Source organism: Numenius arquata, chromosome 18, assembly GCF_964106895.1.
Source record: "Numenius arquata chromosome 18, bNumArq3.hap1.1, whole genome shotgun sequence".
Taxonomy (NCBI): domain Eukaryota; kingdom Metazoa; phylum Chordata; class Aves; order Charadriiformes; family Scolopacidae; genus Numenius; species Numenius arquata.
In genome coordinates this window covers 11,702,110-11,724,959 of record NC_133593.1, presented here as the reverse complement: position 1 = coordinate 11,724,959, position 22,850 = coordinate 11,702,110, and the positions used below count along the sequence as shown (strand labels likewise).

At 42.6% G+C, this 22,850-nt stretch overlaps 3 protein-coding genes across 5 annotated transcripts in view; 1 reads left to right on the top strand and 2 right to left on the bottom strand.

Annotated features, from left to right (window-relative positions):
- Positions 1 to 22,850, top strand: part of NF1 (neurofibromin 1) — an 83,727-nt gene that overhangs the window by 33,760 nt on the left and 27,117 nt on the right. For 2 of the 3 annotated variants that reach the window (XM_074160813.1, XM_074160812.1), the window contains exons 30-36: positions 800 to 935; positions 4,928 to 4,990; positions 6,897 to 7,055; positions 7,899 to 7,996; positions 8,123 to 8,269; positions 8,354 to 8,500; positions 8,849 to 8,959. In XM_074160813.1, coding sequence (XP_074016914.1) covers positions 800 to 935; positions 4,928 to 4,990; positions 6,897 to 7,055; positions 7,899 to 7,996; positions 8,123 to 8,269; positions 8,354 to 8,500; positions 8,849 to 8,959 — 861 coding nt within the window. The remainder of the gene's footprint in view (positions 1 to 799; positions 936 to 4,927; positions 4,991 to 6,896; positions 7,056 to 7,898; positions 7,997 to 8,122; positions 8,270 to 8,353; positions 8,501 to 8,848; positions 8,960 to 22,850) is intronic. The other variant, XM_074160814.1, reaches the window with a different exon arrangement.
- OMG (oligodendrocyte myelin glycoprotein) lies at positions 14,746 to 16,065 on the bottom strand. Its single transcript, XM_074160815.1, has one exon. The coding sequence runs from the start codon at positions 16,063 to 16,065 to the stop codon at positions 14,746 to 14,748; it is 1,320 nt and encodes a 439-aa protein (XP_074016916.1).
- On the bottom strand, positions 18,948 to 21,789 carry EVI2B (ecotropic viral integration site 2B). Its single transcript, XM_074160615.1, is given in 3 exon segments — positions 18,948 to 19,791; positions 19,793 to 19,849; positions 21,719 to 21,789. Coding segments are annotated over 3 exon segments (972 nt in total).

Sequence of the window (22,850 nt, the reverse complement as noted above, 5' to 3'; positions counted from 1 at the left end):
ATAGGGTTCCCTTTTCCTTGCTGCAAGTGTTCTTCTCATACTTTAATACTTTTCCACTCCTTACTTTAGCAGACACATTAATTTTATATTATACCCAGGGAGAGGTGCCCAGAGCTGCCCAGCACAGTGAGATGGGTTTTGCTGCACGTCTTCTAACCCTGAGGAGGGAGTAAGGAGGACAGGGAGCTCTTGCAGGGCATCTTCTGCTACTTCGTACTTCTCTGTAGGCCACTGATGTGGGGATTTCCAGTAGGACCAAAAAGCATCTGCTTTAGGTCATTGAATTAATTACAGAAGCAAGATGGATGCATGCATATTGTGTGTAATTTTTTTGCTTTACTTTCTCTTATACACCTCGAGACTTGGATTTAGTAGTTGTTCTGTAGCTGTCAATTAACTTTTAGAAAAACTTTTAAGGATTTAAGTAGCTGACCAAAAGTTAAGCCTTCTTATTACTACTTTAACTCTCGAAGATCTGCATCTGCCTCAAAAATTCCTTTCAGAGAAACCATCATCAAACTGCTAAGGCAATTATCGTTGCAATTCTGTGTGTGTGTCTTAGTGTGGCACGGTGTGAGAGAATCCCGCGGACGGCGCTCTGCTTATTACTGAGTTTTAAATGACCTTATATTTGTAACTTGCACGGTTTAAAATATTGATGGAAACTTTTGTGTAAAAGATGATAAATATTTCCATAAGATTTCCGTTTACCCTGGGAAGTCAGGGCACTACCAAACAGCTAATTGCGGCTCGTGTTGTGTATTTGATTGCTGGTCATCCGTGTGCGGGTCTGTTTCAGGCTGGAGCCCACGGAAAGCCTCGAGGAGAACCAGCGGAGTCTCTTGCAAATGACAGAAAAATTTTTTCATGCAATCATTAATTCTTCTTCGGAGTTCCCACCCCAGCTCCGCAGTGTGTGCCATTGTTTATACCAGGTATGCCTGCAGCGGTTGCCTGCCCCGAAGCTTCGGGGCTTGTTCGTACAATTCGAGCAATTTGGAGCTTGGTCGGGTAGCGGGTGCGCAGTGGGCATTTCTTAGGCTGGTTCAAGACATACATTAAGTAACAGGAATCTAATCGTAGGGACTGAATTGTGTTTTAAGACTCGGGTTGGCAATTAGGAGGTGACTAAACGTTTTTTTAAGGAGTTGAATCACAGTTAGGAACTCAGGCCTAATAAGGCAGCAATAATCTCTGCTTTAGCGTCTCTGTGGGAAACTAAAGATTAACTAGGGAGGGAACGGTTATACTTTGCTTGTATCGGTTCATCACGTGGGCCATCTATAGGGAAGGCAGCAAAAGGGGAAAATAAATGAAAAAATCACTGCTGGGCTGAGAGAATGCAAAACTGTGTTTTGAATATAGAAAGAGTGTACTTGTTTACTTCTTATACAGGACCAATTAAATCAGAAATAGAGTTATTTATCTGGAAGTCTTATGGATCACGCCTTTGATAAAGTTTAACTCTGTGAGTAGAATAGCTACTTGTGAAGTTAATGACTGTAGATAGTTTTTGTCTGCATAAAAAGAGGCAGTTTCTTCAAGAGCATTTCTGTCTGAAGTGAATGTTTCCAAAACTTGTCTACAAAATGTATTATTGAGGTCATTGCTCCAGGAATATTACTTAGTCGTCCATTACGGGTGGGCACGATCTTATACTCTCTGCCTGTGATAGAAAAGCAGGTTAAAAGGGGGGTGAGATCCTCATGAGAAAAAGCCTGTATGGTCTTCAGCGGGACCACAGAGTTACAAGTCCTAAATTTTAGAAACTGTGTATTGAAGCTGAGTGCAACGGAAGGAAATAGATGTATAAAATGCTGTTGGCTGTGCTTGGTAGAGGTGTTGCCCACAGCAGCTGGAAGAGATTTTACATCTGACTTGTTCTTGTGGCTAAAACTTTGGGGCTGTCACCCAAACCGTGGAAAGTTCCCAAGCTGGGACCGCCCTCTCCGTGCTTGTTTCTGGTACCATTCCTAAATGATCCTTAAAGAGAAGAAACCTTCCCGAGTGGTGCGCTCTCCTCCCTAGAGTGAGTTCTACTCTAGTGGCACCCTCCTGGCTGCCCCCCGGCCCCCATCCTGACGTGCTCCGCTCTGTTCCCCTCCCGCTGCTCCCTGCCAGCGTGGCCACGGGCTGCTGAGCCCAGGCTGCTCTTGGTCTGCTGCTGATGCTAAAAATTCCAGTGAGGGATACTCCTCAGGGCTCAGAGGGAAGATGATTTCCAGCCCCGTTGGAGACTGCTGGGGCAGAGGAGGTGTGTGCGACAGAGGCCTTGAGCTGTGGGCTCGGCAAAGTGGTGTGGAAGAGCTGTTGGCTTTTCAACCATGGAGCCTGAATCTCGGCCCTAAAGCAAAGCAAGGAAAATAGATTTTCTGAGCTGTATGAACTAATTATGAGTAATAAGAAAAAATGCCATGTAGTGTAGTCTTAGTCATATGTTTGGGGTGAATGCTGTATTAATAAATGCAACAGCTGCTGCGGTTCTCGGGAGTTGAAGTGAAAACCAGTGAATTGCACGTTGTGACTGTTGTGGAACTTGGGTGGTTGTTGTGAGCTGTTGGAAGGAATTAGGCATGCGAATGGAGTGCTTTTGGTTTTGCTGTGACACCTTCTGGCTTCTAAAGTCACTGGTTTCTCTTTCTGACTGTGGTTGTACTGAGGTCGGGGGGAGGGGGTTTGGTTTTGTTGGGTGGTTTTTTGGGGTTTTTTTGGTTTTTTTTTTAAATGCAAAATGAGGAGGGCAAGTTGGTTTTCTTTAAGTTCAAATGATCACAATCTCACAGACCTTGACTGGGGTATATTTCAGTGTTATTGAAAATGTTTCACACAACCTTAATTGTTTCTTCCATTAATTGATGTTACACTTTCCCACATACTTTCCTAGACATGCTTTTATATGCTCTTACTAGGATGTATCAGATTTATCTCCATTTCTGTGATATATTGCTATAAGTTATTTCTATACATACCACTTTTAATTCCTGCACAATATGGAATTACTAGAAGGTGCTCACCAGTGGGCAGTGCCGGAGGTTCTTCTGTGGGAGCAGGTCAAGTCTATTGGCTTTATTCTTGCCTTTACTTTTTTTTTTTGGTAACAAGGGTAGTTTGTTCCTGAAAGAGAGGATTTACTGGCAAATATAGAAGTGGTATTAACTGATACTCAGCTTCAACGTTTACCACTTTAACTCTTTCTAGTAACGTGTATTTGTGTACAAATGTTTGGTCATCACAAATAGTGTAATAATTCATTCTGTACTTTCAAATTCCAGAGATTTTGAAGAATCTGACCTTTATCTGAAAGAAAGTACAATTAAAATCTGAATTCTGGGGGGTATTAATCCACTTTTATCATAAGAACCAAATAGGTGATTTTTATAAGGTAACTTCATTTTTTTATAAGGTGAATGTCTTCTACCCCAGGCGATGGTGTCAGAGTAACTGAGACTGAATTTTGCAGTGTCTTTTTATGCTTAAAGTTTTAAAGTAAGTCTGTGTGCAAAAAATGCTATTCAGGTGTGCCCTGTAAATGATTTGTAGCTAATTTTAATCAGTGTAGGAACATGCTGGGAAGGGTGTATTTGGTTGACTGTCGGGGTGTAGGTGTAGCTGTAGCAGCCAGAACTGGGAGCCCCAGCTGACGGTTACCCCGACACATCCCCCCCTGCTCACTGGCAGGGAGCCTGTGGTCAGGGTGTTACCTGGTCACAGTAACTCGTACAGAGAAATTGCACTGGCTATTTCATAAAATACACACAGACATCCATGATTTTTCTTAATAAAGGGAGATGGAGATGTGACTTGCTTTAAATGCAATAGCCTGAGGAAGAGTGTGTATACAACTGCTTCTCTGCAGAAATTGCACAGTCAGACACTTGGCATTTAACCATCACTGGTTAAATATTAACAGATCCTGCACAAAGTTGAACTATTTAAATTTAGACTGGTCAGCACAATAGCTTCTACCGACTTTTTTTTTTTTCCTTTTTACTCTGTCATACTCTGAAGTTGTAGAAACTCTCTTCCAGTTCCAGTTTGGGTGATGCTCTCAGGATTATCTGAACTGTTGGTGCTTGCTCTCAAACTGCTAAATGTTGCTGGCTGGTGACGGATACAGCTCCGGGTGCGGGGGTCCTCTCGGTGATGCTGGTTTCCAGCTGATACACAGGGTGTAGGACCCAGCTCCGAGACCAGGCATTCCCCCTGCGAGGGGCGCAGTGCGGGGGGCTGACGGGCTGTAGCTTTGCCCAGATCCTGCTCTGAAACGAGAAAGAAAATGATGCTTCTTGGTGGATCCCTTTGTGTTTAAAGGGAATGCAGAAATAAGCACAATCGAGTCAGATGTCTTGATTGGAAATGGGTAACAAATTAATGTAGACCTGCTGGCTTTTTTCTTCCTTTTTCCACAGAGTGTTTTATGGCAGTGTTTAGCTCTCAAAGTAGTAATAACTGTGATGATTCACAGATCTAACTAAATTGAAGGACACACAGAGAAACATTGGGAAGATTTAAAACTCTAAATTTATTTTAAAAGTAATATGTATTTCAAAGGTATAACGCTTTACTATTTTTAGTATTAAAATCATTTGGGGATGGTGAAATACATTTGAAAGCTGAATATACCATTTAATGCCCAATATTGTGTATCATGAGCACATTAATGTGGTTTGACGTTTAATCTAGCCAGAAATAGTAGAAATGATTGAAACGCAACATTTGCTTGTTTTGTATATAGTGCTTTGTAAATAAGATGTAATAAAACAGTGGAATAAAAACTCCATCATCAGTCTTTAGTTTATATATTTCATTTTCTGTTGGTTATGTTTGTTACATTTTACTGTGTAATTTATGTACAAGTCAACTTTGGTTTTTTGTTGCTGTATGTAGTTGGTGCTGTGACTTGTTTGTGCTCATCTCTGTTCTGTAGGCAACTTGCCACTCTCTACTGAATAAAGCTACCGTAAAAGAAAAAAAGGAAAACAAAAAATCAGTAAGTTTGGAGACCTTTTTATTAGCCATTTCTTTCAAAGCACAACGGAAATCTTTTGCTGTTTGTTCAGAACATCTTCACTTCAGTCTATTTGACCTCACTGTAAAATCATTCTACTAATTCTGGCACAAAATAGCTTTCATTTCAATTAACACTGGAATTAAGTTATATTTAAAATATTCTCTGTGTGCCTATTTGAGTAAACAAAAGACATTTTTAACATTACTGCTTAGTGTTTAATACTCTGATTCTTCTACCCTTGCCACCATCTTCAAATTAAAAAAATATGCAGAAGCAAAATGTTTTCTTCGGTTTTGGGGAAAACCCGAGTCTGTTTCGTTGTTTTAACGCTCTGGCAGATAACTTGGCTTCAGCTTGCATCCTGGGAGACAACAATTCATATATATATGGGTTACTGAAAAGAAAAGGGCTTATGTGACTTGTTTCTGATATATTTTCTCGTTTGCCTTGTGACTAAGCAATACCATTTAGCACTTGCATTTATTTACTGGGAAAAGCAGATTTCGCATTTTCAGTAACTTGTTAAAGAGATCAGATGTCGATTGTGAGAGTGGTGTCATTAAAAGTTAAGACTTATCCTTTTCTTTGACAGTGACCTCAAAATACAAAGTGTGAATAAAACGAGGCAGAATGGAAATTTAGACTTTTATTAAATATTCCCTTATTTTTTGCTGTAGCTAAGCAGAACAGTAGTCACGTTTAAATGCAGAATCTGTGTGCAAACTAGTATTTTACAAGAAAATATTATCAGTAATTGCATTACAAGGTAACTGAATGAAGTTGCTACAGAATCAAAGTGATTATTGAAATATTATGTATGTACTAAAGGCTTGATCAGTTTTAAGGGGCATGATTTGAGTTACATTTTGAAGTATTTTAGAAAGATGGAGTTTGTTTTTGATTTATTTTAAACAATATAACTTAAAATGCGAAGCTTGCTGATTTTATTCTGTGAAAAGATAGACCCTGTCTGACTTGTTTTGATTAACTGTTGTTACTCATGAGAAAATACACGTACAGATATCGAATCTTTACAGAACCACATGTAGCACATTTAAGAACTTTATTTTTGTCAGGCAGCTTTAACTGACTTTTCAAAGGCAAATGAAAGATACCTAGAAAATATTTAGCAATACAGAGTAGATTTCCTAAAAAGAAAGATTTCTTTTTTCATACAACATTTTCAGAAAAAAATTTTTTTTTTTTCTAGATAGCAAAGAACAATATTTTAAATCTGTAGTTCTTCTAGCAGGTTCCTGCTGAGTGATTTAGGACGGTGTCTGTAGGCAGAGAAGGACACCAGCCCCTCGACTCCGGCTCCTTCTGTCCTTCCCCCTTTGGCAAAGCTGTTGAGATGTGATGGTTCTGATGAGCATTTCTACAAAATTACTCATGAAATTTTGCAGCATAAGTCTTGTTGCTGGAGAGGCTCTTGTGATGAATAATGAAATTACAAATACACAAATAAAAGACCCACTCGTTTAAAAAGAATGATCTGTATTTGCTGGGAGGACTGTGTGAACCGACGGCATTTGTCCGCTGCGCTGTTGGTGGCCAGGTCCTGGGATTCGGTGGCCAGCAACTCTGAGAGAGATCTTCTCATCTTTGACCAACAGCTATTGTAGCAATTTTGCCCTAGCAGGAAAGTTTGCCCAAAAGCAAGAAAGTTTGCCCAAAGGAGAACCAGCCTGTCCCCCATAGCCCCCCACCCCTTACTCCTCGTTCCCCCCATTCTGGTGTCCTGCCATGCAAGACCCGCCGAGGCAGGAGAGCTTGATTGGTGTGGAAAGAATGCTTAAAGTTGGGTTACCAAACAAGGCTTTTCTCGGCTTGCTTTCCCTTTCCTTTAATGCAAAAATATTCTTTATAATTCTCGACTTCGTAGGTGGTTAGTCAGCGGTTTCCGCAGAACAGCATCGGAGCGGTTGGAAGCGCCATGTTCCTGCGGTTCATCAATCCTGCCATCGTCTCCCCGTACGAGGCAGGGATTTTAGATAAAAAGCCTCCACCAAGAATTGAAAGGGGATTGAAACTGATGTCAAAGGTGAATCAAGAAATGTTTTTGTTTGGCCATATTATATCTTCTACCCAATGTAGTTCGTTCTTTGACTACTGTCAGAAAATTTATTTGCACTTGTGGTTTTTTGTAGCAACCATCGTGTTTATTTGAAGTGCACTTTCCATACTGTGTTTATAGCTCAGGGTGTTAGTGCCATAGCTCCCAGCAGTGTGAGTGTGGGGAACACTCTGTAGGGAAAAAAAAAAAAAAAAAAAAAAACGTTTTGCCAAAACACTGTATAAGATAAGAGAATGCCTTCTGGCTCCTCGCTTGAACTTCTAACCTTCCTTAAGAACAAAGAAAGAAGCCAATGACACTTGTAGCACAGTGAGAAGAATGGCAGCCAGCTACTGCTTAAATACGAGTGCTAAAGAGGTGATTTTTCCTATCTTTAATCTTATTTGGTGTTCCTGTAAAATTAAAATTTTTAAAAAAAGTTTAATGAATGGCATAGAAATTCTGTGGCCTGTGTATATGATCTATTCTAAAAGTTGAGAAATTCTAGTTTTCTTTAAGTTGCCTTTACTTGTCTGTGTGATTTCCAGCAGAAATAGTCACACTTAATAAATGGTGGTTTTGAAAGATGATTTATTTTCCTTGTCTAAAGTTTAATAAAGTTCATAAGTAAGGGAAGTCATTTTCTAGTGTTTAAAAGTTTGTAAAGGAAAATGTTTTGAAAGTGAGCATATTTTTAATTACTTGGTTTGTTGGCTTTTTTTGTTTTGAGGTTGCACAACGGGTTAAAATAAGTATTTCTGACAGTTACACTGGCTGCCGTAACAGTTCATGCATTAAACTTTGTGTCTCTGCCATCTTTTTATTGTTTAGATACTTCAGAGCATTGCCAACCACGTCCTGTTTACAAAAGAAGAACATATGCGGCCTTTTAATGATTTTGTAAAGAGCAATTTTGATGCAGCACGAAGGTAGGCACCTGGAAGCGCGAGCAGGGTCTGGGTCGGGGAATGTTCTTAGAGCCTTTTGGTTGACACCGGGTCTGCTGGGCTGGTTTCCCGTGCACGCTGATGGGAATTACTGGTTTTCAACTCTAGGTTTTTCCTCGACATCGCGTCCGATTGCCCAGCGAGTGACACGGTCAATCACAGCCTGTCCTTCATCAGCGATGGCAACGTCCTGGCTTTGCACCGGCTGCTGTGGAACAACCAGGAGAAAATCGGGCAGTACCTGTCCAGCAACAGGTGAGGCAAGGGGGGTAACTGGGCAAAAAAATCAGAATTGCTGAGTTAAGAAGGACTTTTCTTTTAATCAATATGCTTTTGTAGGGACCACAAGGCTGTGGGAAGACGCCCTTTTGACAAGATGGCTACTCTTCTCGCCTACCTGGGTCCTCCTGAGCACAAGCCCGTGGCAGATACCCATTGGTCCAGTTTAAATCTCACTAGTTCCAAATTTGAAGAATTTATGACAAGGTAATGAGATTATCGTGGAGGGGACACACGTTGTGGGTTTCTAGACTTTAACACATCAGGCAGAAGTAGTTACTGAGACTCCAGCTTTTCATTTGAAGGGGAATTTAAAAAGCTGGGTCTACATGTACCTTTCAGATTTCTGAGTGGATTTCAATTTCAATAATTAAATTGAAAACCAGAGACAGCAGTAACGTTCGTGATTTAACAAAGGTTCAAGATTGTGTGAACGTAATACTTTTGTTTAAAGATACAAATAAAGGGGGGGAGTTGGAATTTTTTTTTAGTTTAAATTTTTTTTTTCTTTGAAAGGCAGTTGTGAAAAGTTGATGTCAATGTACTGCTTTTTAGGCATCAGGTACATGAAAAAGAGGAGTTCAAAGCACTGAAAACATTAAATATTTTCTACCAAGCTGGGACGTCAAAAGCTGGGAATCCTGTTTTCTACTACATTGCTCGGCGGTAAGGAATCTTTCTCCTTCCCTATCTGAAATAAACATGTAAAATGAAAGTATCAAGTGTATATGAGAAAGGGGACACCAATTTAGTAACAAACGAGAATCTGAAAATGGCTTATTTGTCAAATTTTGGTGACAGTATTTTTGAATTGAGCTGTTTCCTAAATCAGAACTGTCATAGTTTTCTGTGGAAAGATAGCTAAAATTTTATATACATTTTATTAATTTTTCACTGTCTCAAGTGAAGTCCATCCACACCACGTTGCTGTTAACCCTTTATCAGAGATTTTAGCGTCTTCAGTTTCTGAAGTATACAACAAGTAACAAGCTAAAACATGGGATAAAATTTCTCAAAATTGTCCCTGTGTCCCATTTTTACGAGTCATAGAGGTATTTAGAAATTCCACACATAGACACCACCATGATGTTGCTTCAGTTTCACCAGTATGTTCTAAGTGAAAATAATACCATGTCTTTGGAAATGGTTGAGATCTGAGGAAATACCACTGAAGTCATAAGTAAAGGGATGCTGACATTTGAACTTTGCAAAAGGCTGTCTTTCCAATAAGACACAATTTTGAAAGGTTTAAGTATTCCCTACTCTGAAAGACAGTGATTCCTAATAATGAGTAACAGCTGCTGCAGTATTGAAGAATTAGGGAAGAATATCCCATGGTCAATATTAGTTAGTTTATGGTCAAATAAATCACAACTCTCTCTTTTTTTTTTTTTTTAAATAAAACATAAGCAAATTAAATAAACTAGTGTTTTTATTTAAATTAATGTCTGCAGTCATAAAGCTGAACTAGAGTAAGAATATAACTGAAATTTGATCTCTCAATCTAGTTAAGTAACTGTGCTGTAAAATCCGTGGAGGACGGCAGGTTCAAAACGGTTTCCATAGTAATTACACTCATTACTAAAAGCCATTTGTAGACTCTTAAGGAAAATCATTGTGCTCCCAACCAAGTGCAGTTGGAGGCAGAGCCGTAAAGATCAGATTGGGGCTGTTGTACCTTTTCTCTCTGCCGCGTTGTTGGTGCCTTGGTTCTGGTGGCGGTGGCACCGCGGGTTTTGGCACTGGTGGGGTGTGTGGTGGTGCCACCGGGGTCTGTGAGGGTCTCACCAGCGCTGATGGTGGGAGTGAGAGTCTGGAATCAACGTGGCACTCACGGATGGATGTCCGTGGTTGGATTATTGCCGATGCCTTTTGTGCCAGAGGGGCTCTTGGTTTTGGCCTCTGCTATTGCCAGTATGGCTTTTGCTGGTGCTGCTGGGGGTGGCCAAGTTCATGCTGGTGGAGCTGCCTGCGGCACCGGCACTGGTAGAGTCCATGTGGTCGCTGTGGCTCCTCCTGGAGCTCCTGTTGGTGGTGGGGTGCTGGTCTGTGATGCCGTGGGGGGTTGCTTGCTCCTGGCCCCCCCTCCCGCTGCTGTGGAGCAGGGTTTGTGCCAGTTTAGGGGGTGTTTCCCAACGCTGCCGTGGGACCGCTGGGCCCACCTGGGCCAGGGGTGCACAGGCAGCAAACTGCTGCCGAGTCGTGCTTTTTGGGGTGAGAAGAGACCATAAATACAAACGAGCAGCAGAATGGCCTCCGATCTCTTGCAGATCTGCTCTTCCTCAGTCTTTCCAGAATGGAGATGATTTCCCTAGTTTTGTGATACTGAACTCTACAGAAATTCTAAAGTTTTAATTGTTGACCGAGTTCCCTGGCAGTTTAACAGTCTGAAAAGTTGTCTGCAACAAAATAGCTTTAAAAAATGCATGCCCAGGATCTTTGAATGCAAACTTCATTTCCTCAAGGGAAGACGAAAAATCGTTGCTGAGCCATAGAGGTCACGGTACGAGTCAGGTGAGCGTTCCTGTGCTGCAAAAAGGGGTGGCAAGGGGCAGACTTCTGTGTGTTTTACCCAGGTAGAGGATATTTAATGAAAATATTGTTATGCTTTGACGTAAGCCCTGCTATGCGGTGGAACGTCGCTTGCCTTTACCTCCCCTTCTCTTGCTTGTTTTCTCTTCAGCAGCTGCATAATTCTTAATTTCCTCCGCGAGGCCGCGTTCCCAAACCCGGCCCTGGGATGATGCTCTGACATCTCTCCTGCAAAGCGGTGCCTGTTGGGGGCGTTTCTCTGGTGGCTCGGAGCCAGGTGCTGTTCTGTACAGCGTGAAGTGTGGAGGGCTGTTCAGGTTGGAGCTGCCGGTGTGTTTGAGGGCTTGCAGCAGCCCGGGGGTTTTTCTGGGGTTTTTGTTGTGGGTTTTTTTTTTTTTTTTTGGTACTTTGAGATCTCGTTGCTAGGGCATTGTTGAGTCATTTTACTGGTATATCTGGATCAGTTTATATCCTTTTTCTGCTGTGAAATTGAATCCCTTCTGTCAGTTTTCCTCACATTTTGTTTCCTGGGCAACAACCCGACTTCTGAAGCCACCGCTCTTATCTTTTTAATCCTTGTGCTGTTACTAAAATGATCAATAAATCAATATATATTGATTCTGAAGCACTGCCATTAAGTTTTAAAGCTGATATCTCAAACTAATTAATAGGAATGCAAACCTCTGAGTTATTGCTTCAGACCACAGCTGTGCCTACAGCAATTCTAACCTTTCAGAAGCAAGCGTGTTCCTGCTACAAGGTGTGCTAGACCTTTTTTGGGTATTTTGGATATTGTCCTGAAATGCTAGATAGTTATTTTGGAAAAAAGAATTTTTGTGAGATAGATTATTTTATATTATCATGGACTGAATGACCAGCATGTCTAAACCCGCACAGAGGGATGCTGTGGTGTTTGCATCCGCGCCTGTCGGGTTTATTTCAGTTGGACTGCACCGTTGCCAAGCAACAAGTGCAGGACTCCCACATCTCCCTGCCTCCTCGCTGCTCCCTTATCAACCCGTTTGTATTCCAGAAAAATAACAAGGAAACCTAAATTTCAGTCTGCTTTATTGAAAGCAGTGTGGCTTAGAAGCCCTTTGCTCTCATCTCCCAGCGGTGAGGTTTGGGTGGAGAGTGTGGCCATGGACTGGGGACTCATCTCCCTGTCATCTGCAGGTCTCTTCTTCCCTGGCTTCCCGGTCCTGTACGTCTACTTGGAAAACTCCACACCCCCATGTCCCCTTCCAGGCTTTTATCAGCGTCCTTTAGACTTCAAAGTCTGGGTAGCAAGTCATTCAGTGTGGGGACTTGTAATTTGCCCCAAACAACTTCTGAAAAACTGCGTTTTTCCCGGAGTCGCTGTTCGCTGAGCAGTCTCATTACGGCTGAGACATTCTCAGGGCATTTAAAGCTGATTCCATGTTGGTTTTTTTGCATCCAGTAGAATTTGGTGTCCTGTATTGAATTCTTCAGCAAAGGCACGTGTAGTATTGCATGTAACTGTCTCAACTCAAGGCGGTTTAGTTGTAGCGCCTCATTTAGTGACCTGTCCTGCCCCGCAAGCTGAGCTGCTCCGTGCCGAGGGGGATGAACCCACAGGAGTGAGAGAATTCGAGGAAATGCCCAGTTCTGAACATGGTGAGGAGGTTGCAAACACATTGTCTGTCCAAAGAGAGCAGAAGGCAGTGGTGGTTTTTTTCATACCGATCCTAGTTAGTGGAATTTATGGGTTCATGTCAGATTATTTAACCTAGGGAAAATATACGGAACCTGTGCAAGTGGGGAACTCTCTCAGGCTGCTGGTAGCCTCTTGATATCCCCAGGCGCTTCTGCTGGCCGTTGGAGGTACCGTGCACACATTGCTCATGGGCCAGCTTGTCTCAACTGTGACTTGGATAACTAGTTCTTGTCAGCCTAAAATGTATGTGAAATGTCAGTCTTTGGGTTTGGGGTTTTTTTAAGTTTTGTGTCTTATTAAACATGGAGAGTCTTTTTGTGAGAGGGAGAGAGCTGCCTTTTTCTAGTGGGTAGAGCCATGCCTTAGGTGTTTGCACGTTCTGAAGGGTAGGAGACCCTGTGTTACTGTTATCTATTCAGCTGATTAATAAACAATGTTAGGGATATATCAGTATCAAAATAATATAACTTCATTTAACCGTAATTTCCCCCCATAAGACATGAAGGTTGAGCCAAATGGCTGCTTGAAATGGGTTTGTATAACAAAATTTATCTATTCAGCGATGTTACTACGCACATTTGAAAAGAAGCACTGTCACTAATTCAGTTCAATACAAACGTAACTTTATTTTTACTTAAATGCCAATGAAATAACTGTACAAATTCATTGTGTAACATTTACTGTTAGAAATTAAAACACGTTTCTGGTTATAGAAATACTGTTCACAATTGGAAAGTTGTGGTTTCTCCGATACCAGTGGTTGTAAATGGTCTGCAGCCCTCAGTGACACCTAGGAGAAATAGGTAGAGGACTCCCGTTGCAGTAGTGAGGTTTTCTGGGTTTTGCAGCACCTTCATGCTACAATAACTGGAAATTAAATGGCCTGAAATGAATGGAAAACATTGTATAAAGATTTGTAATATTAAGTGAATAATACTTTTTCAATGAACTTGTTCTTCAGTTTTCATTTCATGCTGTTTGCGAAACTTCATCTGTAGTATATCAAGTACCTTTGCCACGTAATTTAAATTATTTTCCTAGAGTGGACGGAACCATGCGTGCAACTATTTCTACTCACTGATGGTGCAGATGGCAAGGAGAAAACCATTCATGCTCCTCCGTATAAAGCAGGGATTCGGGCATGTTCAATGCCATGGACTGAATTCTTTTTTTTTTTTTTAAAGTCACAAGATTCAAGGATTGTTTCAATGACAGCTTGACAACTAATTGCTTAATTGATTTGTTACATAACTTGTGTTGAAAATTGGCTGGTACTTCATTTTACTGATCAAAAAGTAGTAGTTTGATACGTTCTGGCTGATTTGCAATATTCTTTTAAGCGTAATATATTAACATTTCAGATTTTTGGTTGTCACTTGAAATAAAGTGAAGGAGTTCCACTTCATTAGTTTGTGTAGATAGCTCCTTGTTGGACAGTGCCATGGCATTGAACATCTTGTGTTTTCCTCCACTTTTTTTTTTTTTTTAAATATGGAGAGCGAGAAATAACTTGCCTGCAGTCTCTAAGTCAAGACAGCAAAAAGAGGTATCAGCCCCTGCCGCTTCCCCCATGCTGAAGCTGGACCATGTTGCCTTCTCAGTTTGCACCCTCTTAGCAGACATCATGGCATTGTCATATTTAATTCCTAAATTCAAAACTGTTGTTCTTCGTATTTAAAATATCCTAGTACATATGAAGCAAACATAGATATACATGCTAGCGATTTTTCTCAGGAATAACTTCTGGTTAGTGAAACAGCTAGGTTTAGTTCCTTTATTTTTTCCCTTCCCTTCGTATGTCGCTGTGACTTACAGAGGATCTGTGCTGCTATAGTACACGAGTTGCTCACTGGCAAGTCAAGCAAGACAATGCAGATATGATACAGGCCTTCTTTTTTTTTTTTTTTCCCAGTTGTTTAATGACAAAATCATACATAAAATCAGTACTGAAAATTCTGATGTTTTATTCTGTGCAGGTAAAATTAAAAATTTAAATACAAAATAATCACATTTTTAAAAACAAAATCATAGGTTAGTTTTACTCAATTAAGACATATTAAAATAAGTAGCAGCTTAGTATCAAGACATTAGTGTGCACTTCTTTAATGAAGAACCGTTATTTTCTTTAGATCAGAGTCAGAACTTTGAATTTCTTGTGTTTTGATTTGTTATTTGACCTGGATGTCTTACCTCCAGCTTTGTATCACAGGAATAAACTCAATAATTTTCACAAGATTGGCCCTTAGCCGATAAACATTGCCACTGCGTTAAGCGTTACAACATAAAACAAATATATCTGACAGGTACTTGCTTTGGAGGGCACGTGGGTATTCTGAGTGTTTGTGGTGGGTTCCTCTTTCCTGAAGGTAGCGGTTGTGCTTTGAGGCATCCCGGAGAAGTTTGTTGGCATCCCGCTGGTGATGCTGAGGGTCAGGGGGGTGGTGGGCACTCCTGCCGAGCCTGTCAGGCTGGAGTTCAGCTGGGTGGAATCCTTGACGTAGATGGTGTGTGTGGCTGCTGCTTCTTGGGAGCCGACCTTCCTGGTGGTCAGGTCTTCTGGGTAGAGGAGCAGCGGTCGGTCTGTGCTCGTGAACACTACGGTTTGGCTTGAGGTCGCCGAACCGGTCACCTCCTTGACTTTATATTGTTTATGCATCCTTGTCATTAGGGTTGGTTGGGTTGCCGCTGGAGAAGTAGCTTTGTCTGCTGCCTTCATTCCCTTGATCATGAGGCTGGAGTCAGTACCTGTGGGAGCTGCTGGGGTTGGGGTGGGACCCAGCCAAAGCCCGGACTGGTTGGCGCAGGGAGCCCCTATAACGCTGGCTGCCGTGGCCTGCACCCACTGAAGCAAGTAGGGGATATTCTGTTCGTCGCTGCAGGACCAGGGGTTGTTATAGAGCGTGACCACTTGCAGCTGGAGGAGCTGGTCGAAGGCTTTGTTGGGAATGAACGTGAACTTGTTGTTGTGCAGGTAGAGGCTTGTGAGGCGTCGTAGTCTCACCAGCGTCCCCGGGAGTATCTGGGACAAGAAGTTACTGGATAGATCCACCGTCTCGATGTTGTGGGGCATATTGGTTGGAACGGTCCAAAGTTTGTTGCTACTGAGATTGAGAAGCTTGAGGCTGCTCAGTGTGTTGTTGATGAGAACTGCCCTTTCCACCATATTCCTGGAAACATCCAGCACTCTAAGATTCCACTGGTAAGCTGTGTCAAGCTTCTGAAGAACTTTAATGTTGTTGTTTATGGCATATAATTCCCATAAGGACTTGGGCAGTTGAGCAGGAACATTCTTGAGCCAATTATTTGAAATATCAAGGGTCCTCAAATTGGTGAATCTAGTTAGCTGATGGTCGAGATCCACGAACTGGTTAAAGGACAGATTTAAATATGTAATGTTGTCTTGAAGTCCGTGTGGCAGCACAGTTAAGTTCCTGCCCGAACAGTCCACATTCCTGTCGTTTCCTGAGCATGTACAGTTAGAAGGACAGACACCCGAAACGGTGGGTATGAGAAGCAGAAGGACCAGCAGACAGGTAGATGTGTTCAGTGTCTGGTACTCCATTCTTGCCTGAAAGTAAATATACCAAAATGACACCCTTTAAATCCATCTAATATATTTTATTTCTTTGTAAGGGTTGTCTTTGCAGTGACCACTTGCAGGAGAAATTAAGTAAAAATATCAATAAACCCCATTGTGGCACGGTCCTTTTTAGAATTGTTCAAGAGAGACTTCACAAAGCATCCCTTCAGAGACTGTCATGTTGTCTGGCAGAATGAGACTTGTTTTTTCATCTCCCTTTCCCCCTCAAGCTCAAATGAGGGCTTTCTTCCGAAAATGCAAGTCTCTTCCAAATGTTATACAATGTCTGCTTCTTGTTTTTAGTGATTTCAAGCCTATATTATGTTTGGAATAATGTGTTCTTTTATACAGGATGAAAAAATGGCTGTCAACTGGATCTGCTTTACAAATCTCTGCAGTAATGTAGCAGTCCCCCCCCATACATGCATGCTATTTGCTTAAGTAGAATTGGTTGAAATACATCTTAAATTGTTACAAATTTAGTTTGCAACGCAAATTCCACGTTCATACCGACATGCACGTTATTATTTTTCCTTATTATAGTGTTATTTACATTCTCGGAGCTGGTAACACATGTTTGAAAGCTGAATTAACGTTAGTAAGAAATCTCTGACACTGCAGCAAATTTCTGGTGCAAGCATCTGTCATCAACTAATAATTTCGTTCTTATTCCTGTCTCTAATTTTGTAGCGGTTTTTGCGATGGAAAAACACACACAAAAAAAACCCCACAAACTTACCGTAGTCTCTCCTGCAGTATCAGCACATCGTTTCTGTGCGAGACGGGAGCGCAGAGGTCGCCCGGCTGTGGGGAGCAGCGGGAGTTGCTGTCTGAGGGCTGTGCTGCATCCTGCGCCGCCGGCTGGGGCTCTGCAACCACCTCATCCCCCTCCTCGGCACACTGCAGCGCTGCCTCGCACCGACTGCACAGCAGGCACAGGCAGGGAAATAGCTGGGGTTTGTGATTTGGATCGGTTCACTTCTCCGTCTCTCTGTTCTAGGCTATTTTAATGCATCAAAACACACCGCGTTAGGTAACGGCACCGAATGGAATTCCTGCAGGCTGCTTTAGCCGCAGCTGTCATTCCTTTCAAATGTTCCTATTTGAAAAGTCATGTTAAGTTGTGTTCTTTTTTACCTGCCATTAACCTCTCCTCCTGTAATAAAGGTTAATGCTAATTCAGGCTCCCTATCGTAAGCTTTTTTAAGCTACGCTGCCAGAGTATCTTTTCATGATTTTAAAATACTCAGTTTTCTTCTCCCCAGATCATACTGTCGCTATATTGTCAGGTACAGTATAGCTCAGCTTGTAGGATTTTACAGATTTCTATAGGAAATCTATATCTGAATTTCTCCAAGCGATATGGTAAGAGTGGATGTACTTTATAATGCTGTTAATTTTAACATGGTCTAATACAACAAGCCTTAAAAAAATCTTTGCGTAATTGGCATGTTGTTCTTTAGGCTGTCTATAGGTAAGAAAACTTTGTAAATATCTTTTCGTAGGTCCATTGTATGCACAGCAGCTTAGAATTGCATTTGAATAGCTCATGACTTTAATTTTTAGTGGTAATTTAAAGATTTTTAAGTTTATTGTCATAACATATGCAAACATGTGCTCTGGGCAACATCCACAGAAGCAGTCCCTCCCCGAGGCAGGGATTCAAAACTACAAACTCCGCCACTTTGCAGAGATGTCACGGAAGGCTCAGCATATAGCAGCTTCTTTCTAGAAATCTAAACATTCAATACTGATTAAAAAAACCAATTTACCTCTGAGACCACCCTCCTACTTCCCACCAAACACTTGGCTTATCAAAAGGCATGGCTCTGGCCCGGCCGGCGAGTGTCACTTGTCCTCAGGGCCAGAAGGGAACCCATAAAGCACTTAAGACACCGTGAGCTAAAAGGAATCTGACATCCGTGCAACATTACATTAATTTTTAAAGTTTATATTAATAATATTGAGTGCACTCTGAAAATACTGCTTCAGAGGAAGAAACTAGTGAATGTGCACAACTAGTTCTGCTCGTCATTTGCCTGGGTGGGCTGCAAACGGTTTCTATTTTATCCATAAAAATCAGAAGTATGTAGGTAAAAGCCTTTTTGTACTTGTTTGTCAAGTGTTTGGAGCCGTTTCTGGTTTTGGTGACCGCTGTGTAACTGTGCCCTCACACCCTTCTCTGCCTTCCCACCCCACAGCCTGAGCTGAGGGGGGGTTTTACACCAGTCGGTGTTTTGGCAAGGTTTGGTCTGGGGGAAATCCCCTTGCTACTGGTGAAGAACAAGTGATGGCTGTTGGGAGGATTTGTTTCAGAGCCCGGTAATCTGTTCCCACCAGGTAGTTACTCCCCCATTTACAGAAAGCAGGCCTCTGTATGAGAGATGGGGGGTGTGTGTGTGTGTGTGTGTATGTCCAGGCGTGTAGACTTCGGTTTGGATTCACAGCCTGGTATCTAGGCAAACGCTCAGTTGTGCTTTCAGTGACCAAAACATCCTTGAATTAGAAAGCTTTATTAAAATGAACTGGAATTCATTGCGTTCTCTTATACAGCCTAGTAGAACAAACAATTTTGAGAAGCTCAGAGTACCTCTAGGGCTGTACCGGTTCTTGAAAGCTCCATGTCTGTGTATGTTACATATATGTATAGGCACACATACTCTGTTTTCTGGACTCGCTAGTGGCAGTAACTACTGGGCACAATCCATATGGTATTTTGAAATGGTTTGCTTCAGGCAGAAGCGGGTTGTTCCCTTTTGTGAAAGCCAACGTGCAGAACCGCTGGGGAGACGCCCGTGCTGCGGTCTCGCTCTTCTCGCCTGCCCCAGCTTCCCCTTTTTTCATTTATTGGAAGAATACTTCATTTAAGACAAACGTGAAGTGTGCTGGCCGTCGGTTTGGGCAGCCTCCGGAGGGTGTTGTGGCTGCAGCAGCTGGGGTGGCGGTTCCTCAGTCTCCTGGATCAGTGACTCGGGTGGTGGGGGCAGCGGTTCCTCCGGGTCCGAGGGCGATTCCTGGTGCTTGCTCCCACCCGGACTCTCACCCGCAGCCGGTTCCCTCAGCCAGTCGGGGGGAGGCGGCAGATCCGGGGGGTCGGGTGAAGCCCCTGCGTGAGGACAGGAATCATCTGCGGCGCTTGCTGCTTGCGTAGTGGGAGCTGGAGAGGCGTCCGGGTTGGAAACGCCGGCCACGGAGCCGTCTTCGGCTGGTGGAGGCAACTGGCTGTGGTCATCGCTGGCGGTGCAGGGGGACGGTTTCTCTGGTGCAGTGGGATCCTGCTGCACGGCTGAGTCTTGTTTCCATTTCCAAGGCAACATAAATAAAACCGATGAGCGTTTGGGAGCCTGGTCGGAGTCCATAAAGACATCTGGTGTGTCTCCATCTGCAAATGGAGAACGACCTGCCCAGTTTGAATCAACTACTGGCCTCTTGCGGCATTTCCACAGGAGAATTACAATAATAGCCATTATCATACTAATCAAAATGATGCCAATTAGCAGCGCCGCGATCCAGCTCCCGTCGCTGGGTTCGGCGTGTGCTTTGGGGAGCTCAGGGGGGGCCGTAATGGCCAGGGCTCCTCCAGGTTTGTGTGGAGGGGGCCCGGCTGCTGGCAATGCGTGTAGAGGGGCTTTCTCTGCTCTTGGAACCCTCATTCTGGTGTTTGCCTTTCCTCTATTCATGGCAACGTTTGGAGGTATTGCTGTAGAGTGATTTCCAGACTTCTCCGTAGAAGAGAACCACTGTTAGGTGCTGGTTGGCCCTTTTCCTGCAGCCTCTTTAAATACGCCCCCTCCTGTAGCAGGAATGGAATAGAACATATTAACTTGAAAACTGTTTGTTGTATTGTCACTCTTTACTGACACCAGGCAATTTTACATTAATACTGGAGTAGTGAAAATAATATTAGACCCAATGTTTAAAATTTCATGCCTGTTCCCTTTTGCAAAATCAGGAGGTCTGTCACTGGGTTTACAAACAACAAGCAGATCATCCCAAGATAGTCACTTCTTTGAAGTCTGAATTGGTTATTCACCTTTTTTCACCTTATCAGGAAAAGGCAGCAGCAGAGAACTCCTAACAGTGCTTCAAAATAACGTTTTTCGGTCATGTGAATGGTTCTGGACCTGGGACCAAACACGAAGCACTGGCGGCAGCGTTCACAGACGGGATTGTCACCAAGAGAATTGTCCTATTTTGGTGGGGATAAGCTGAGACTTAGTAAAAGGTTCTTTACGTTCTCTTAAACTTCTATTTCCTGTTCTTGCCTTTCTTCAGCAGTTAAGGGTAGAGCGTAATAATGTTTAAAAAGTTTCTAAATACCGATGCCGTAATAGAACAGCATTCTAATGTTAAACTGTTTTTATAAAGAAATTGCTGCATGTGGAACACCTTTTATAATGGAGGAGATTGTAGCAGCGTTAAGTTGTTGGCATGAAACAGATTGCTTTTTTTTCCTCTACTGTTTAGAGTTCGGGTCTCTCAATGTCTCTCTATGAAATAAATAATATAAAATGCATCCGCTACAGAGCATTTTTCTATCTGAAGTTACTTCCATGCAATTTGAGCTAATTTATTAGTTACTATAACACTAGTCATGTGAAGCTGTTTCTGGGAAATTAATATGCATAAATCTTTTTGGGTTTACGAATATGCAAAATTAAATTTCTGGTGTAACAGTGTAAACACCTATGAGTAGTAAATGCTTCTTGAGAACATTATGGTCTAAATGCTGTGAGGTTTATAAGAGGTAAAAATGATTCGATTTAATTCTTATTCTGCTCCCCTCCTTTCAAAATATAGTCAAGGAATACTTCTGCCTAGAGTTCATGATAGTTCCTAGTAACAACATCAAAGAACATGTGTTTGAATCCCAAATACTTTAAAGACACAGACATTCAACAAGAACTTTGAAAACACCCTGGAGTCGGGGCGTACACCGTGCTGGCCGCCGTGCGGTTCTTTTTCAAAGCAAATAATACAAATATTAAGCCTCTCCATTTTGAAGTTGATTCTTACCTGCACGTTTCTCTTCTATGGCGCAGGCATCGTCTCCCTTGTTCGAAGCCTTAGACAGACCGTGTGCCGACAGTCAGGCAGCTTAAAATGGCTCGTTTCATGTTGAAGTAGGGCTTTTTTGCAGCTGGAGAGGAAGTTTATCAACACTTGCTGCAGGAAGTGTCGAGAGTTGGGAGATTACTAAGAGCCTCAGCGCAGAGTTTGCATGCTTTGCCAGTGAACTTCCCAGCTCCCTTGTTTTTAGAAAACTCAAATATTTAAATGTTTGTGGCTTTTGTCCTGTATATGCGTATTATCTAGAAATTCATAAATACTTGTTTGCCTGTCTTTGAAAATAGCTATAGTTACTTCTGTCTGACTCAAAAATTAGGCAAGTTTGGATTGGATTTGAATCTTAGTGATCTAATTTCAGCGGTGGGTTTGGTGTGCTGTCATGGTAATTAGTGGAAAAGCAACCTCAGGTTCATTACAGTGAGTCATAGAGAGCTATCTGATTACAGGATGCTGGCTTGCTTACGCATCTGCATTTCTGTAGTTGCATTAAAAGGCAGACAACTACAGATTCCACCCTTCTGCCCCTGCTCCGCATGGAGTTATTCCGTCTGGATGACTTTGGTACCTGCTGCCGTCGTTAGTGGGGGCTGTGCTCTCCGGGCAGCTCTTCTCCCACTCTCTCTTTGTCCCTACCATTTCGTGTAACCCAAACTACTTCCTTTTGTCTCCTTTAGCATTTTTGCCTCGAAATGCTGCCTGGCAAAGAGAGACCTGCACTAATATGTCCTTGCAGCATTTTGCAAGTGTCTTCTGCCAGTGCCAAGTAGCTACTGCCAGATCCTCCTGCAGCTTCTTCATCTCCTCCTGCTTTCCCTGTTATTCCTCTCTTCTGCTTGCACTAGTTCTCTTTTTCAGGCTCTCCCTGCTCCTGCAGCAAACCCAGCTCCTGATCCCACACTCACATTATAACTCGGTTTATTGTCCGATTCCTTCATCTCATCCCCACTCTCTCCAACCCTCAGAGTCTCCACCTACATTTTGCCACAATTCCCACCTCAATGACAGTTCTTTTTCCTTCCTGTTTCTCCTTCGTCCCTTCCACTAAGATGATCGTGATTCTTTCCTTTTTTGCCTGCTTTTTTCATGGCACTGCTGGTTTACCCCTTCGGTCTGTTGCCCACTAACGACTGGCTGACTGAGGGCTTCCTTCTCCTGCCTGAGCTCTGGTACCCTCCCAGCTGTGAGCGGTTTTACACCAGGTCACATTCTCATCTTTGCTCTCTCAGATTCTTTTTTTAGTCCTTGCACAGCCTCTGCTGTTGGCTCCCATCCTCGTCGTCGTTTTGGGGAAGGAAAAGGTAACTGTAATGCAGCATCCCCCAACCCTGCCCTTTTGCTCTTTCTGTCACCAGTGGGAGATGTTCCCAGTTCGTCTCCTGGAGGTACTGGGTTGTCCTCACCCATCTGTCGCAGTTTGCCCTTATTCTTCTCCTGGCCTCCTGACACAGTGCCCTGTCCTCCCATTCTGTGGTGTGGTGTGTCTCCTCCCGTTGAGCTCTAAGGCCTGGATGTGTGGTTTATGGCAGATTCATTGGAATTTGCCCTGTAGTTGGGGTTTGTTTTGGTTTGGTTTTTTTTCCTGTCCTGTCTCTAATGAATTTATTTTCTAATGACTCCCAGTTCCGGGCTGAGCTTGCAAACTCCTTCCAACTTTATCTTCTTTACTGCACAAACCACCTTTGTCACAGGCAGCTGTA